General features: G+C 38.7%; 1 protein-coding gene and 1 long non-coding RNA gene across 4 annotated transcripts in view; one reads left to right on the forward strand and one right to left on the reverse strand.

Moving 5' to 3' along the window:
- The window catches only part of mepcea (methylphosphate capping enzyme a), a 10,350-nt gene extending 2,032 nt beyond the window's left edge, over nt 1-8,318 (reverse strand). The window contains exons 1-5 of one of the 3 annotated variants that reach the window (XM_059351184.1): nt 8,001-8,318; nt 4,041-5,923; nt 2,265-2,483; nt 2,005-2,128; nt 1-1,876 (exon numbers count right to left, since the gene is read on the reverse strand). The exon at nt 1-1,876 is cut by the window's left edge and continues 2,032 nt beyond it. In XM_059351184.1, the coding sequence (XP_059207167.1) occupies nt 1,836-1,876; nt 2,005-2,128; nt 2,265-2,483; nt 4,041-5,876 (2,220 nt within the window). In that variant the 5' untranslated portion in view covers nt 5,877-5,923; nt 8,001-8,318 and the 3' untranslated portion in view covers nt 1-1,835. Of the gene's footprint in view, nt 1,906-2,004; nt 2,129-2,264; nt 2,484-4,040; nt 5,924-7,685 lie in introns of all 3 variants that reach the window. The other 2 variants (XM_059351183.1, XM_059351185.1) reach the window with 2 other exon arrangements.
- A 2,103-nt stretch (nt 8,319-10,421) lies between these two features.
- On the forward strand, nt 10,422-14,245 carry LOC131986312 (uncharacterized). The gene is made up of 3 exons (XR_009395692.1): nt 10,422-10,544; nt 10,630-10,714; nt 13,664-14,245. It is a non-coding gene; the product is annotated as an uncharacterized LOC131986312 (long non-coding RNA).
- The last annotated feature ends 3,502 nt before the right edge of the window (nt 14,246-17,747 follow it).

Raw genomic sequence — 17,747 nt, forward strand, 5'->3', positions numbered from 1 at the left:
GATGGCATATTTTGTCAAATTCAAGAGCAAAAGACCCATAAAATATTCCGGCAGCGCTTCAATACAAACAGCACATTAATATTTCAATTTGGTAAAAAGTCTTATGGATATATTCAAGTCCTGTCAGTAACAATCCTTTTTTTTTTTTTTTTTTTTTACAAATGTAGATTGCAACTGTTCAACTCAGGAGCTAGAAAGTGATTCTGATGCTGTTTGAATGAATGCTGGACCAGTTGTGATGATCACACCACACAAATTGATGCATGTGGTGGATTTTTCCTCTGTAGCATCTCTCCAATGCTTGTCTTTGCCTTAAATCTTACAGTAATTTATACTCTCAGTCGTTGTAGACATTGTAAACAACACATAAGATAGGGCTATGGCTTAACTGTCATAAAAAAAAAGAAAACGGATCACTGCATGCTACAGATTTAGCTTGCAAAATAGTCCTTGTGGTCTCTGTGCTGAATTATCTTGAGCTGAGCCAACACCTGGGTGTCAGCACAGCTCAAATGTGCCCCCTACCATTAGGATGGAGCATCGAAAAGGCCTAAAGAACCCATGAAGTGATTTGTTGCAGCCTAAATGGTACAAACTCCTGAAAACGAAGATTTATTCCACTTGCGCTTAAGGTTTTAACATTTTATCTGACGTTAGGTTTGAGGTACCATATCAAGTACTCTTTCCAGTGGTAGTAGGCCAGCCTAAACTACATCCTCGATTTTATAACAGAATCTTACATTTGCTTTGATTTTAAAAAAAGAGACAATACCTTGACAACATCTTTGCTGTGCACTATTTCACTGGATGTTTGTTGTTTTGGCTGTTTTGAGTGCACCTTTCTCATCGTGCATCATTGACTTTACCACTCAGACGAGCTGTATTTCACTTCCGGGCATCTTAGGTTTGTGCAATTTAGTTTTTCATATTGTCCATTAAAAAATGTGGACTTCAAACATTTTCACAGCTCTTTAACGGATTAAAGATCATTCAGCTCTAAGGCCTATTTTGCAAAAATAATGACAAAGAAACAACTGTATATCAGGGTTGAAAGATGGGACAGATACATCAGCCTTAGACTAAATCTAAGGCTGACAGAGAGTGTTTGTCTGTTTTAAATTCACCCAACTATTTGCATTTATAAGTCTGGCACAATGGGACTCAAGGCTTCAAACATGATGAAGATATTTGACCACTAAGAGCAAAATTTCTTCCATCAGTAGTTGTAATTGAGCCAGCAGTATGGGGCTTCATTCATTGATAGCCTGCAGAGTGCTGCACATTACGAAGCACTCCAGCGCATTTTTTTCATCATGTTAGTATCATCTGTTTAATGGCTTTTTAATCCAGCGGTGTGCTGCATTTTTGCAAGTGCAACACACAGTTGGGAACATTGGAAAAGTCTGCCTTATCCCCCAACCCTGATATGTGATGTATAGTAATGTGGTGGCACAGAACAGAATTATGAAAGTAAAGATATATGGCCAAAGATTTTCAAACACCATATGACAGTGCATCAAACTGAAGTGTCATGAGCACTAGTCCAAAGAAATGATCGTATGAGCACCTCTTCCACAGTCTGGCCGAGCTATGATGTTTGGCTCCAAGTTATACATTTCGAAGTCCTATATTAGTTCATCCCATACTTTTTTAAGAATTGAAAGTCACAGACGATTCTGATCTCATCTTTACGAAATTAATTCCACTTTTGGTCCCATTCTCCTCTCTGAATTTCACCTTCAGTGTCTGAAAAGCTGGAGTAACTGTGAAGGACTCGGATGACTCCTTGCAGTCCAGGGCATCTGGCTGGCTTGTATGTGTGGTGGTGGCTTAGGCTACTCACATTCAATGATCTTCAAGGCAGAAGCGGTCATTTCTGAAATAAGTAGATTGGCCTCTGAAAACCTTTTGTCACAGGGGGGGAAAAATGAAGATGAAATCAAGCTACAGTAGTGAATACCATGTAATGAATACATCTGTTTTGAAAATAAAATAGTGAATTACCTCTTATTGAACACTTGGGGGCCCCAAGGTACTCAGAACTGATGAAGCCCACCTCTGTTGTAAGGTATGATGAAAACTGGTCAGGTTTGAGGCGGATGCTGTGATAATTCCTGCTAATGTTATCCTGTAAATGAGAAGGAAAACAAATATTTATTGAGCTTTAAAATCACCTAGTGCGTCTGATGTATCCCAGGTATTTTTGCTTTGTTACAAAGATCACAAATTGCATCACAACAGCCCCGTCATCTTAACTTTCTTACCGTCAGCTTCTTCCTCCTCACGTAGGACTCCCAGGGCTGTGGCTCCAGGATGAACATGCCTCCAGGACGGAGATGTCTGTAGACTCTCTTGAAGAGCCGTTTGAGGCCACTGTCTCCCCAGTTCAGGTGAACCCATTTGGTAACACTCAGGCACATGATCACATCGTACTCTGGCCGCTGAGTCACAAGAAGATTATCATTCTCCAGTACGTAATTGGCCTAAAGGGGAAAAAAAAAAGAGATGGCATGAGAAAAACAAACTATTTTGTGCTCCTCAGCACTGGTAATACCCCAGCGATATTTAAACCCCCTGAAAAGAATAGGACACTTGAATATCAGAATAGACCTTTTCACAGTCAACATTTTGAAAAGTAATATCAGGATAAGACACAGGTGTTACTTAGCAATAGCTAGGGTTTGGTCTATCCTCCTACTCACTGACACTATATTTGGTACTTTCATTATTTTGAATCTGATGAGAATTTAGCAATAAGCAGTACAAAAAACACCTGCTTCATTAAATTAAATATGCTTCCCTACATATTTCCAGATTTTATTAGGCAGCCTGACATTTCTCCCTCAAATCCATCTTGTATTGTACAGGCGGAGGGGCTCAGCTCGTCTTGAGGCTTTTCACTCATTTACAGGATAAGCTCTGTGCTGCACTGCCATTATCTCTAATGCTCGACGTAGCAGGGGGAAGGCAGCTATCGATTACATTTGGAAACAATGTGCAATATTTCTGCATCCGACCGTTTCTTTTAGCTGCCAACACAAAGCCTGTAAGGCACAGGGCTAGTGGAGTGGAGAAACTTTGATAGAATTTAGAACAAGAAAACCCTCAATGAGAAAACTTTATATTTATAATTGAAAATCTCATACATTTAGACAAAAAGCTCATACAGTTAGACAAATTCTCAATCAGAGTTCGCACAGATATATATATATATATATATATTGGGATAGTTTGAATCTTTGAAGTGGGGTTGAGGTGCTTAACTATAGTCAGAGTATTACTTACAGTACATGCATGGTTACCATGTAAAAAGAGCTGTCTGACAGCAAGATAGCGCAGTTAAAATGTTGTTAATATAGTGTGCACTTTTTTTTAGGTGGTTAAAATACATTTTGCTGCAGCCCCTGTCCACAGCAGTACATTGCTTAGCTTGCATGCCAGGACTACCTGCCTGCTTCTCCAAACTGGGGGCGTGCCAGGTCACATCTCCTGCCGGTAATACACTGACTAATTGATTCGTACTTCACCCCACATATGTACTTCCACCCCACTTCAGAAAACGTAAAGTATTCCTTTAACTTATTAGTGGGGAGGAATATGTGTCCTTTTGGCTGGTAGCCGTGTAACTTTGTGTACACAAGAAAACAAAAATTAATCATTAATTTTGCTGGCATGTTACTGTCATATGCGTCTTGTAAAGATAAGCTACATGGGGCAACCCGCAGACTTTAATGGAACTAACCATGCTTCTCTTATCTAGAGGCAAGTCAATCACCATTATCATCAGGTTCCAGGGAGAATAAGTGGGTGCAAGCCAGACCTCAGTGTTTCCTGTAACATGCAGCCTCTCTGTGTGCTTTAATGTTTTACAATAGACAAGGGCTGGTTTCTTTCCACTTTACTGCCATTTTAGTCTTAATGAATATGTGAGATGCATACCTAATGCTGGTAGTGCATAATTGTGAGACTCCCAAATTGCAGTAACATGAGAAACTCATTCATGCTGCCACCAAATGTTCTCACAGAGAATGCTGTCTTACCTTGACGAAGGACACATTTGAGGGGAATTCTCCGGGCCGTGTGGTGGATGTTTCTGTTAGTGGAGGTGCAGCAATGGGCCCCCTGGAGATCCGTAGGGACACAGGAAAAGAGCAGCTCACAGAGTGATCAGCGGGGGGTGCATCACAATCTCCCTGCTCCATTTCCTCTGTTTTGCTGTCCTGCCTCTGGGTCCCTGTCTCATCTGTGTGACTGGAGTCATTGTCATTTACAGCCACTGCAGGGCCACTTTCTCCTTTCACTGGTTTTCCGTTTTCACCCCGGCTCTCGGCTTCATTGTGCTTCTTGTCTGTGCCTGTGAGACTCTCGTTTCCATTCCTCTCCTCCTGCTTGGTGCTCTTTTTGTCCTGCATTGCATGCCTGGCCTCCTGGGTCTGCAGTTCAGACAGATAATGTCTGATGTTTTTACGAGCTGCATGTACCAGATCACTGTCAATATCCAGTCCCAAAATGTGGGCGGGCCTTAGCATTTTGGCAATATAAAGTGTTAGGTGGCCTGAGTTGCACCCCAAATCCAGAACGTCTTTCCCTTCAAACCATTCTGGACGAAGCACACGTACCCGTGCGTCTTCACTAGCGCCTGGGTTGCGATAGCCGTAATACTTGTTGTAGTTCCCATACTGGAACTTTTTCTTCTGTTGCTCTTTTGCCTGGTTTTGGGGCTGCTGGTGCTGGCGACCTCCGGGCCCTGTTTTAAAACCACTTCTTGGTGTGTGGAAGGACTGGGAATGTCTCGATCCCCAAGTACCACAACTCCTTTCCCCAGACCCTGACTTTCCAATTGGTGTAGAATGAGTCACAGGTTGCTCCATTTTGCCGGAGTTGCGCCTCCTCTTGCGTCTGCTTGTGTGCTGGTTCGGTGCCCCCAATATGGAGGAGGTGGAATCCTCTATAGATACTGATGTCGTCATCTCCTCCTTGCCGCTGGCTGAGGTGTCAGCCGAGTGCTCATGGGAATCCCCTGTGACACTGGAGAAAGTGTTGGAGTCTTTGGAGACATCAAGTGTAGAACATGACGCTAACATACCTGGCAGTGGGGTGGACGTGCTGGTTTTAACCTCACTTTTTCCTGATTCTGAGAGATTGATCTGTGTGGTTGAAATCCCACCACCACCACCTCCACCCCCACCGCCGCCGCCGCCGCCACCTCCTCCACCATGATGTCTGTTGCGATGTCTCTTCCTGCCGCCACTCTTGAAGGGGGACACCAGAAAACTACTGTCTGCCAACCCGCTGTTCAGGTTCAGTGGATCTGTGATGTCTCTGGGGATGAGGATCTCCACTGGGTCTCGACTCTTCGCTGGGAGTGGGGAGGATTTGGGCGTCTCTGCATTGAGTGCCTTGTTGACCTCCTCGTCCAACAGGCTGTTGAGATTCAGTGGGTCAAAAATGTTCCCACCAAGGAGGAAGTTGGTAGGCAGGACGGAGTCACTCTCAGAGTTGGCCCTTCGTCTCCTCTTGCCAGATGTTGGATGTTTGAAACTAGAGCTTGCTGTGTTACGGCGCTTGGTTAGTTTCGTTTGCTGCGGTTGTTTGGAATGATGAAAGGTGTTCCTGCGATTGAGGTTATTCTCGTTCCCTCTGGCTCCCTGTTCAGCACTGTCTGAGTGGGCAAGCACGTCAGTTGTGCTTGCGTCTTTTGGTGAGGCTGCAGCACCTGAGACAGGACAAGCAGCTGCAAAATCAGGGGTGGCTGCAGTACCCTCCACCATCACAGATATACTGCTGTAACCTCCAGTGCATTCTGAGAGCTGCAGAGATGAAGTTGAGCTGGCCTGTGGACTGCCAGTTTTTACAGTATCCTCGTCAACAGACATCTCTTTTGGATTTCAGGGCTGATGCAGGCATGGAAATGTTTCTGGTTCTGAAAGTCACAAGAAAATGTGTCAAATGAAAAAATTGAATAGTAATAATCCTGTTGTGATCACACTTGTAATGCAAACTTTGAAAACAAGTGTTTATAGTAATGCTTTTAAGTGCAATCCTCTGGGTTATTGTAACATAATGTTTCAAAACAATCACTAGTTTCTACATCTGATGTATTCTCAAATGTAAATGGACAGTTCGTTCTTAAATCAATGCTTGTATTTTTCTCCTACCTGTAGTTCTATTTATCAAAAGATGTCTGCCTTCTCTTGAATATAACTATATGCACCCCCAAAAAATAAACTCAACAGCAATGTCTCTCTCCAGAAACCATGACCCAATTACTTACGATAATCCAAACACCCTATTGTTTTCAGTTTCATGTAGGACATCGACTAGTAAGAGGAAGAATATGCATTGTTAATATTTTTTAACTGTGCCTTTAATTTAAGGGACCTGTACCTTAAAAAAAAAGAGGGTCAATTACTTTATTTTTTAATGCTTTTAAGAAATGTAGTTTAAAATCCTTCTTTTCCTAATCTACTTGACTCAAGGAAAATATATTTTTTAAATAAACTTCTATTTGTATACAATCACATGTATAATGGAGAATTGTTTTGTTATTTTACTTAAATAAACAATGAACTCAAAAAAGACAATAATGATTAGAACAATAACAGTAAAGACAACAATGACAATAATAATAATAATTAGAGCTGCAATAATTATTAGATTAATTGAACAATAATTTATTATAAAATTAATCGTCAACTATTTTGATAATCAAATAATTGGTTTGAGTGGTTTTTTAAAGACAATGAGTCCAAATCCTGTGATTTCAGCTTCTTCAATGTGAATATTTCTGGTTTATTTGTTCCTTCATGACAATAAACTGAATATCTCTTTGGTTTGTGGACAAAACAAGAGATCTGAGGACGTCATCTTGTGGTTTAGGAAACACTGATTTGTTTTTTTTAAACATTTTATTGACCCAACACCTAATCGATTAATCATTGAAATAATTGACTGATTGATCGATAACAAAAATAATCGTTAGTTGCAGCCCTAATAATAATGATGGTCTATAAAAGTCTAATAGATGATTTAAGCCTAATATTATTGCATGCTTAATAAAATGTATAATGCAGCACTGCCCATATCACGTCACTGTTTTTCTTGGCACTTTCATCTTTGCATATATCTGACACTGGGAAGTATATTATACATTATATAATATACATATACATAATGTATGTATGCTTTTCAGTGTGTTTGTATTGATTGATTAAAACCCCCCTGGCTCTTTCTATGTTACTGTTCTATTGGTATACAATCCCATGTATACTGGATATTTCTATAAATAGGATAAAATAAATGAACAATAATACAATGTAATGTAATGACTAAAACAATAAAATATATAATTCTATATTTTTGTACACTATTATATTATACTATATTATCATACTAAAGAGCACACTTTCTACTTTTACATATTTAATGCACAGCATACCCTAAGACGCTCAATCTATGCATGCTTTTCAGTTTTTATATAATTTTTTGTATGCAATTTGTAGACAATCCCATGTTTACTGGATATTTGTTTGGTTGTATTATTTAAATAAATATATATACATTTCTAAAACAACTTAATTTACAGAAGAGGATGCACCACACTATCCTTCACTTTCTACTGTCATTTCCTAACATAGTGTTATAATAATAACAGAAGTCGCAGAGGTTATTATTAGATTGGCTACCTGGCACGTGAGGCTTGCCTACTCCAGAGGTTAGCTGCTGACCTGAGAAGTTAAGGAGTCTGTGGTGGGCAGTTATTGAGTTAGCAAGCTAGCTCCTAGCCTCTCTATCTGTCGCGGGCCAGAAACGTCGACTAAACGTTCGGATCAACTCCGGACGAAAAAAGCCGTTACTAGACAAAGTACCCACCTCGATATGCTGCCGTCTGGACCCCCCTAAAACCGCGAGTCACATTGATGAAAGTGGTACTATCTAGCAGATGGCCACCTATACGCGTACAGTCAACAGTGTAGTCACCATCAAAGTAACAGTCTCACCTCTCAGCTCTCCCCGCCTCCGGCCGGACTGTCACTACCGCGCACTCTCTCCACTCGAGCTAACGTTAGCTTTAGCTAGCACTCAAGTGTCCCTACATCGATACAACGGTAACCCTGGGAACCACCGCGCGGCTGTCGCGTGCCGCTCCGTCCGCCTTTCTGCTCTCCAAACTATCTCGTCGACTTCTTCAGTGAACTCCTGGTCGCCCCAGTGTCAGGCAGGTTGGGGAATAAATTATTCCATTCGAGGATAGAGTCGGCATGGCGGCGCATCCGGGCTCCGAGCTGTGAGAGCCCAAGATGACTGGGGCGGAGATCTGTGACTGGGAGGAGAGCTGTGACTGGGAGGAGAGCTCTCCGTCTCCTGGATATTATAATGAGCATCCTCATGCTAGTAGTAGCCTACCGACCATTTCTCCTTATCGATTAACAAGTCGATTCATTTTCATGTTACTCAACTAAATATTGAGAAACAAACCAAAAATGATAAAAATATTGAACAGAGAATTGCTGCAAATCCCGTGAAAATGAATGCTTAGCATTTATAGGGCCTACAAGACTCTGTGGTGTAAAGTAAGTAAGCATTTAACGAGGGCACCCTGAAAGTATTTTTCATTTATTTTGGTCTTGCCCTTTTTCGTCTAAGTTCTGGAAAGATATTTGTAACTTCCTTTTTTTTTTCAATTGAACCTAATTTGTCCCTTTGTTTTGAAAATATACTGTTTGGTTTCACTGACTTCCCATACACAAAAAAAAAATCAATATTACATTATAAATCTAATTATACTATTGGCAAAATATCACATACATAAATCTCGATACACAAAAAAAAATCCCCTCTTTTCTATATTTATAAGTGAAACCAAGCAGTATATTAATTCTATTAAAGACTCTACTAATTTGAAAGCTGCTAAAACTCTGAATATTTGTAATTTTTATAATATTTTTGTATGACAACCTCTTTATGATTTATTGAAACCCCCTGGCGACGTTCTGATGTATTTTTTTGTATTACACCCCACCCAATTGCCTTAATAAAGTTTATTTAAAAAAAAAAAAAAAGTAAGCATTTAACTTACTAAAGTGGACTCCAGGCTACTTCAGTACAATTTCACCTACTTATACTGTGCTCGAATATTTCCATATTATACTACTTTATACTTTTACGCCACTACATTTTGGACTCTAACACCATTGCCTACTTTTTACTCTACTACATGCAGGCTATTTGATAACTTTAGCTAGGCTACTAGTCACCTTGCAAATTGTAAGCTAATTAATACAAAGTAAACAACGAATTTATGTTTATGAAATGGGGCATTCTGTATAATGAGTAGCTTTTTGCCAATGTATCTGTACTGAAGTAAAACTGAAATACAGAACTTTTACTTGTAACAGAATATTGTTGACTTTAGTACAAATTTGAAATACTGATACTATACTTGAGTATTTCCATATAATGCTACTTTATACTTTAACACCACTACATTTGCATTAGATCCAGGTTATTTGACAACTTTAGCTAGGCTCCTATTTACTTTGCAGATTGTAAATCATACAAAATATAATTTATGATGTATCATTGTAGGTTAAAGTACCCAGCAGTATGTAAAGTGATTAAACCGAGCTCCACCTGAGCCAGCTGCAATATTAAAGTGATGAACACGTTTACTTTTTACTTTTACACCACTACATTTTGGACTCCCAACACCATAGGCTACTTTTTACCCTACTACATGCAGGCTATTTGACAACTTGAGCTAGGCTACTAGTTACTTTGCAAATACTAATTCATACAAAATATAAATTATGATATATTATTGTAGATGAGATAGAACTTTGTTAAAACTGGAAGAAATTATTGTGCCAGGTGGCTCCAATAGTACAATAAAATGCAGTAACATAAGAATAACACTATCATAAAACAAAATAATACAAAAATAACTGCATATAAGAAGTAATTGCAATATTGCAGAAGTAGGTAGAACTACCCAGCAGTATGTAGAGTAATTAAAATGACCTCCACCTTTACCAGCTGCAATATTAAAGTTGGCTGATATTTTGATGCCAATACATTTGTACTTAAATTGTGAAATGCAGGTATTTTACTTGTTATAATAATAGAGTCCTTCATCCAGCACTGTTAGCAGTTAAACTTTAACAAAATTGTTTACAAATAATGTTATATTAATCGATTTATTGTCTAATTGTTACAAGTGGGAAGATTTTCTTTTTATTCTAATTGCTAAATTGCAAGAGCTTTATTATGCAGCCAAGTTCTCCTCAGACATTTACAAATACGGCTTTTAATGAACATTAAAAACAATTAGAGAACTCTGCAGCAGGATTTTGCTGCGATGAGAATTCACTAAGAACCAGTTTCTAATGTTAGGCAGCAATCTAAGCAGCATGCAATTTAAGCAGCCAGAAAGATCACAACCTCTTGCAGTTCGATTAGGGAGGCTAAATCCCCCAAATTAATCTTCATCTTTTTTTGTCTTCTCCCTGCACGGATGGAGGAGTGACCATGAATGCAGGTTCACGGTAAGATTGCACACAAAATCACTGCCAAATCTTTGATGTTGCTATATGCCAAGTTTAAACTCAAAGGTTATTCTGTTTACTGCAGCCATAACTACAATCCACAGACTTGCTGTTGGTGCTTTGGCTTTGATTACACCTTTACAGTCAACTTCAAGGCCACAATCTAAAAGGTACGCTTGTTCACTCTATCATTGCTGCCCTGACCAGTGTCTATAGTAAGCTGGAAATTAGAACTCTGGATGTGAACTAAGAGGACATTTTGCTGAGGTAGCAGGGCGGCTTCTTGTCACTTCCATGTCCACATAATTGTGGTTGTTCACCACAACATTGCAGTCATTGACAGGGTTTAATAAAGGCCAGTGATGGAGATGCAGAGTAGTTCTGGTTCGGAGCAGCAAATTGACCAGTGTGGCTATAGCCAAATACATTCTCTAGAAGACTAACAGCTTTTATTTAGTCTAATGATCTTTGTGAACTGAGTCTTAACCTAACAGTGCTGAGGAACAAAATATTTCCCATAACAGTATAGATAAATATAATTGTATAGACATATGTTACAAACTTAATACAAAAATACTACTTACACAACTATGTGTGTTCTTGTAAAATACCAAATAGACCCACGGTATGTTCCTATATGATCCTAGAGTAAAACAAAATAGGATAACAAAAGATTATTGAGTCCATGCAAACTACTTTGTGATAATCAGCTTTCTATTAAGTTCTATCAAATGAAGAAGTCAGTATACTCAAAGTCTGTGATTATACTTCACCATTGATATATGTGTATTGCTGCAACAAATATTCAAGTGCTACTTTGCTGACCTTTTTGTCATTCAGCGAAGCGAAGTATCACAATGCGGTTATAGGACATGAAATGCTGAAGGTGTGCAAATAATCATAAACGTCAAAAAAGTTTAATACTTGCAATTTAGTGATGTCTAGTTTAGTTATGTCGTTGTCTTACTGTGGAAGGACACACAGCAGACGAGGACGTCTCCAATAAAAGTTTATTTGAATGATCCACATTGCACAAGCTTTATACCATTGTTTGGCTATAAAGTAGGACATCAGGAGGGTGCGCTGCAGTAAATGCTAAAGGAAACAAATACTTCAAGTCAACAAACAGCAGTATAGACAGAAAATATCATAGAAAATAGAAATTATACAACCTTTACAACAATATATAACAATCCAACAACAAAATCCAACAATACAACCTTTCCTTTGTAAATGGATACAGCTTTTATTTATTTTTTTGCTTCATTGGTGGATTATGAGACATATTCTTCAACACCAAGTCAATGTTTTATATCTTTTGTCTTTGCCATTTTAGTTTGGATGGAGGGCAAAAACAGAGAGAAATTGAACTGGCTTTATGTGGACTAGTGCAGTGCCCGTAGGAAGTATGTATTTGTAGAATGGGAGATTAAGTAGATTTTTCAATTATGGCCAAATCTAACCTTGTAACGCACTTAAAACGCACTTAAAACGAAAGATAGGTAGGCTAAATAGACTTAAAGATGAGATGAGTCAGGCGTGGAAATCCAGAGTGAACTGTGTTACTGACCAGGTGTAGGCCTATCACACAATGGGGCGGAGCTCCCCTAAAAGGCGTCCGATCGGAAACAGTGCAATGCCGCAACACGTCCTACGTAAATGATGATATTTTGAAAAATGAATTAAAAAATCTTCAAAATCAAGGATGCACACCTTCGTGCCATGTGCAAGCCACATACAAAATCTAAGGTGAGTCTGACTAACAGTCAGCCAGATATGCCCTAGACACACACACACACACACACACACACACACAGAAACACAGACACACACACACAGACACACACACACACACACACACACACAGACACACACACACACAGACACACAAACACACACACACACACAAACACACACACACACACACACACACACAGACGCTTCCTGCTTTTATAGATAGATGTTTTCTGAAAGAGACACCAAAAACACATCTTTCAAAGTGTCTCTTTCTTGCTTTGCATCATTTTGTCGTAGCTTTGTATCTCTTAGTACTTTTGCGACTCATTCTTTGTGTTTCTTAGTGGTCATTTTTGAGTTTTTGTGTCTCTGATTCATAATCTGACTCAGAAACAATTTTATTGACAAGTAGGTTTTTACATTCAAGGAATTTGCTGTGGTGTATTGGTGCATAAGAACAAACAAAACAAACAAAGTACTTAAATATAGATATGTATTAAGGCAAGTTTAAGAAGAAAGTTTAAGAAACAATACGTACAAGTTTGGAATTATTTAAATGAGGGAAGGAGCTGTGTTAACAGGAATTTAGTGATTTTGTTTATCTTAATGGTCAATTTGTGTCTTAGTAGTTCTTTTGTAGCTGTGTATGACCCTCTTTGTTGTCATTTGAGTCTGGCCCAGTAGACCCGTTCTGTCGTCCTTCCATCATATCGAAAATATACTGTTTGAGTGCACTGAAGATTAACTCGTTTCAATCATAAAAATACACATTTTATACATCGCACAGCACTTGCTCCACTGCTTCCTTAAAGAAGAGTTTAGAGCAAAGGAAAACAGCATGATCAGACATTTCCACCACTCTTTGCAATTAAGTAATTAAGTTCCTAAGTCAATGTGGAACACAGTAATTAGTTAAGTGTTATTGTGCTGAAGGTGGTCAGTTTAAAAATACAAGCTATTCTTCAAATAACCACTAGGGGGAGACACATGAGTTTAACAATATTCTGCACACCACAGGCTGTACATAGACCTACAGAAATGCACCTTAGCTGTAATTTCTCTCTCTCCCTCTTTTTCTCTCATCCCTTCTTTTTAATCAAACTGCGTGGTGGCACTCATAATGAATTCATCATTGTAGTGCTGTAAATTAAAACTTTAAATGTTGCAGTTCAACTTTTCCCACAAGTTGGTATATTACGAAATAGAAGAGATAAAGGAAGACGTTTCTTTTTAGAAAAGTAATTTTGTGGGCCATGAATAATTCTCACGTTGTGGCTGGTATGACTAATGAGCCCAAACAACAGCGTGGCCTCATTCCACCCAGAGAGAGGCTCCAGCTCTACAATCTGCAGCTGTGGTAACAGGAGTGTTTATGTTTTTAGGTAAAAGATGCCTCCAGTGGAAAGAAAGGAAAACATACCAGCCAGCATCTCTATTGATACTACAGGCTGGAATTTCTGGCACAGCTTTGTCCAAATCAACAGGGGGTTCAAGAAGACTGTGCTCTGAAGAATATAGCTTTACCAAGTCGAAAAATATTCAGGAAAGTTATTATATAGGTGATTCTTGCCAAAAGTAGGAAAGAATAAGTATTCTGGCAGCTTTATCTCATCGTGACCAGCTGCAGATTTCTTTTTTAAACACCCAGTATGTACAGTATATCAACTTTAGTCGGAGCTTTATACAGATTATAAAAACATTTACTGATTTAACCAACTGCTTGCATTCAAACATAAGGGTATAATTGAATGAAAAAGAGCCATCGTTCGACTTATTCAATCATAAATCACTGCAATTCTCCGAGAACTGTAGCCACACACTTTAACAAAAATACTGTTTATAATAAAAACCTCAAATATGTTCTTTCCGTCCATAATGTTGTAATGAAAAGATATCCTTGAGCCAGTAACTCTTGGAAACTAATATGGCATACGCGAAATGACATTTTCTAAATAAATGATGAACTGGAATATAAATAAGAAAACCGGTGCATTTTTTATTCAACCAAAGATGAGACCTTTTTTTTTTTTTTTTTTCAAACAGCCCCGCACATTTGATATTCTCTGCTGTTGAGCTGACAGCTTGCTCTTAATTGGGTTCCAAATCAGCGCCACAGACTCTGCTGCGTAAATGAGTCACCCCCTGTCTAATCTCTGTGTAGGGGGGAAATAGGAGAGAGGGTACCTGTTCCCCCGCCTCTGTCCCTCTCTTTTCTCATGTTAATGGGAGTGCGGCCCTCGATCCCGGGCACCATCTGCCTTTCCTCCGTGTTTGGGCCCCAAGCACTCCAGACGTGTCCTATTGTTTGTGTGTGTCCAAGCAGAAAGTGGTGAGTACACATGGTTCTTGTGGCCCAAAAGGCTCCTCCATCGAGAGCACGAGCCTGCTGTTCATTAGCCTACATGTGACAGAGGGAGGGGGCCGCTCGCGTGCCCTCTGTGCAGCAACATCAGGGGGATCCGCTGTTTGTTCAGGCTGGGAGTCCTGCTCGCATTTTATGTGGGTTTTTTATTGTCAGTAACCGTTGGCTGAGGGGACTCGACAGGCCAACACGCCACACAGATGATCTTTTAGCTTGTCTGTTGGGCTCAGTGCCGTTTGAAAACTTTCCAATCTGCACAGAAGAAATACTATTACTTTTTATTCTAAACATGATAATTAAATTGTAGAATCAATCGATATGAAAAATCTTGCAATAATTCAATTTTGTTACATACAGTACAGGCCAAAAGTTTGGACACACCTTCTCATTCAATGCGTTTCCTTTATTTTCATGACTGTTTACATTGTAGATTCATCAAAACTATGAATGAACACATGTGGAATTATGTACTTAACAAAAAAGTGTGAAATAACTGAAAACATGTCTTATATTCTAGTAAGCAAAGGGTGGCTACTTTGAGGAATCTAAAATACAAGACATGTTTTCAGTTATTTCACACTTTTTTGTGAAGTACATAATTCCATATGTGTTCATTCATAGTTTTGATGCCTTCAGTGAGAATCTACAATGTAAATAGTCATGAAAATAAAGAAAACGCATTGAATGAGAAGGTGTGTGTCCAAACTTTTGGCCTGTACTGTACATATTTGTAGATATCTTTATTTACGTCATATGTATTTCTATATTTGCATATTTTTATTTTATTTGTATTTGTACATATCTCTATTTACTTCAATTTGTTTCTATATTTCCATATTTATATTTGTTGCAAGACCTGTTGCTTTTTAATATTATATCGTTATATTTATTATAGCACACTTTTTTATTTGATTTACATGCCTAGTTGTTTCTATTTCTTACACAGCAGCAACTAACAAAATCAGTTTAAAGTTTTATAAATAAAGTATTTCTGATTCCAAAAACAAGGTTTCCTTTAGTCCAATAAGACAGAGAAGTTCTGTTAATACCCACTACCTGCTAAATTGTTTTCAGGGTCACAGAACCTACAGTATAACCTTCATACACTGAGCTGAGGGGAGTGTGTATGGTGTAATGAATTTAGCTTTGTGAACATGCATCATCCCCACTGAGCTCATTCAAAATTAGGTGTCTGAGATGTGACAGATGGATGAATGAACTGAAGGATGGAGACCAAACTATGGCTGCCCTTTTCTCAATTTCATTACTGCGGGGGGACGATAAAATGACAGATCAGAATGTCATTTGCAATCTTGGGAAGAATGATTGCAAACGTGCCACGATAACCTTTGGTATAACTCACTTGATTACCGAGCAAATTATTCTGCGGAAACCGAAAGAAATGAAATTAACATGGTAAATATGCAAAGTTAAATTAGGCAAGTAGGTTAATAATGTGCTCTCTAAGACCTGTGCAGAATTATTGAAAAGAACACTGTGGTTTTGAATTTTAATAAGTAAAATGAAAGTCCACTAGGACTCTATGAAAGTTGACTTGGCAAGAGGAAACCACACAAAATAACTGCAAAGTCTATTCTAACTCTTATCATGTTGTGCAGCCAAGGTGTGTGCGCTGTTTTAGACCTATCTACGAATCCTCATGTGAACTGAAAAGGTAACCTCCCAGTTACCCGACACAGCACAGACAAGCAGATTATGACTTTCCATCGGGCCTGCCCTCCTCATTTTCAAAGCTACATGCTGCTGGCTGCATTGAGATTAGTTATTGAACTGTCCAAGCAAAAGGGAAACAAGGCCGCTTCAGAGGCACAGCACACAATAAGCCAGCTGTCAGTAGGAGGTGCTTGTTCAGAGCGCTGTTGTCATGGATAGGACTTTTGTGTTGTGTTGCCCTCTGACAGCGGATAGGTGCTCCTGTCATGCACTGATTAATATTGACACAAGGCCTGATGGAGGGCAGAGTAAAAGCAGAACATGTCAGCAAGGTGGACTGAATGTGGACACTGTGTGGTGTGAGAGTATGCAAAGTGTGTGTGCAGGATTGTTTGAGACAAGGTGCTACATTATTTGTGATTAGAGCCCAACCGATATGAGATTTTTTTAGACAGATGCAGATACCGATTTTGGAGAGGGAAAATTCACCAATAACCGATATAGTGGCAGATTTAGTAATTTTTTTAGCTGGAATGAAAATAGACCTTTTTACATGGATTGTGCACCGATTCTTCACCACTCTGCACAGGAACCCAGAGAGATACTTTCTCAAACAAGACTTTATTAAATAATATTTCAAATTGTTATAAATTATACCAATAATGTCAGCCAATTTAATAAATGAGAACTGAGAAAATAAAGAATAAATAGGAATAAAATAAATACCTAAATAAATATCATTACTGTTCAGTGTCAGTCAGTTGCTGACTATATAAAAAAAGAACACCATTTCTAAATCATGCCAAGCAACATTTTCAGCATTACATATTGAGCAAAGAAAGTTAATATACAAAAATACATAATATCTGTCAGGCTCTACTGCTGCCATTACCACTAAAAATTGTATACCTTCAAAACGATTGAATGATAACAGACCTTTGTAAGCACAAACATAACCCCTCTCTTTAACCCCCAGAGGCTACGAATCTGCAACCCCCTTCCCTGTTTTACATTCAAAGGTTTATCTCCAAACATTCTCTTAGCAGCAACAGAGCGCCACTTCCTTGCATATTGTTTTAAATTACTTCAGTAAGTAATTTCCTCATGCTACACTGAATGATATATCTGTGATGTTATGCTGCAGTAGCCCTGAAATAATATAGAACCAGAGAATAATAATAGAACCCTGTATATCAACACTTACCGGCTTGTCTGCTATAAAAAAAAACACAATTTCATAATGTTAAAGGTCATCGTGTTGTATTTTGTTATCAGATCAGGGTTCATGGTTGTAATATAGTAGCCATTTTTAGTCATCTTGTATTTTTTAGTAATTAACTCCCTGAACACCAACAAGCCGTTTCAGGGTGTTTATTGGCCTTTTTTTTTTTTACGTTTTACTCTCTATGTCCTTGTATTTCACTGCAATA

This window comes from Centropristis striata, chromosome 15, assembly GCF_030273125.1.
Source record: "Centropristis striata isolate RG_2023a ecotype Rhode Island chromosome 15, C.striata_1.0, whole genome shotgun sequence".
Classification (NCBI taxonomy): Eukaryota; Metazoa; Chordata; class Actinopteri; order Perciformes; family Serranidae; genus Centropristis; species Centropristis striata.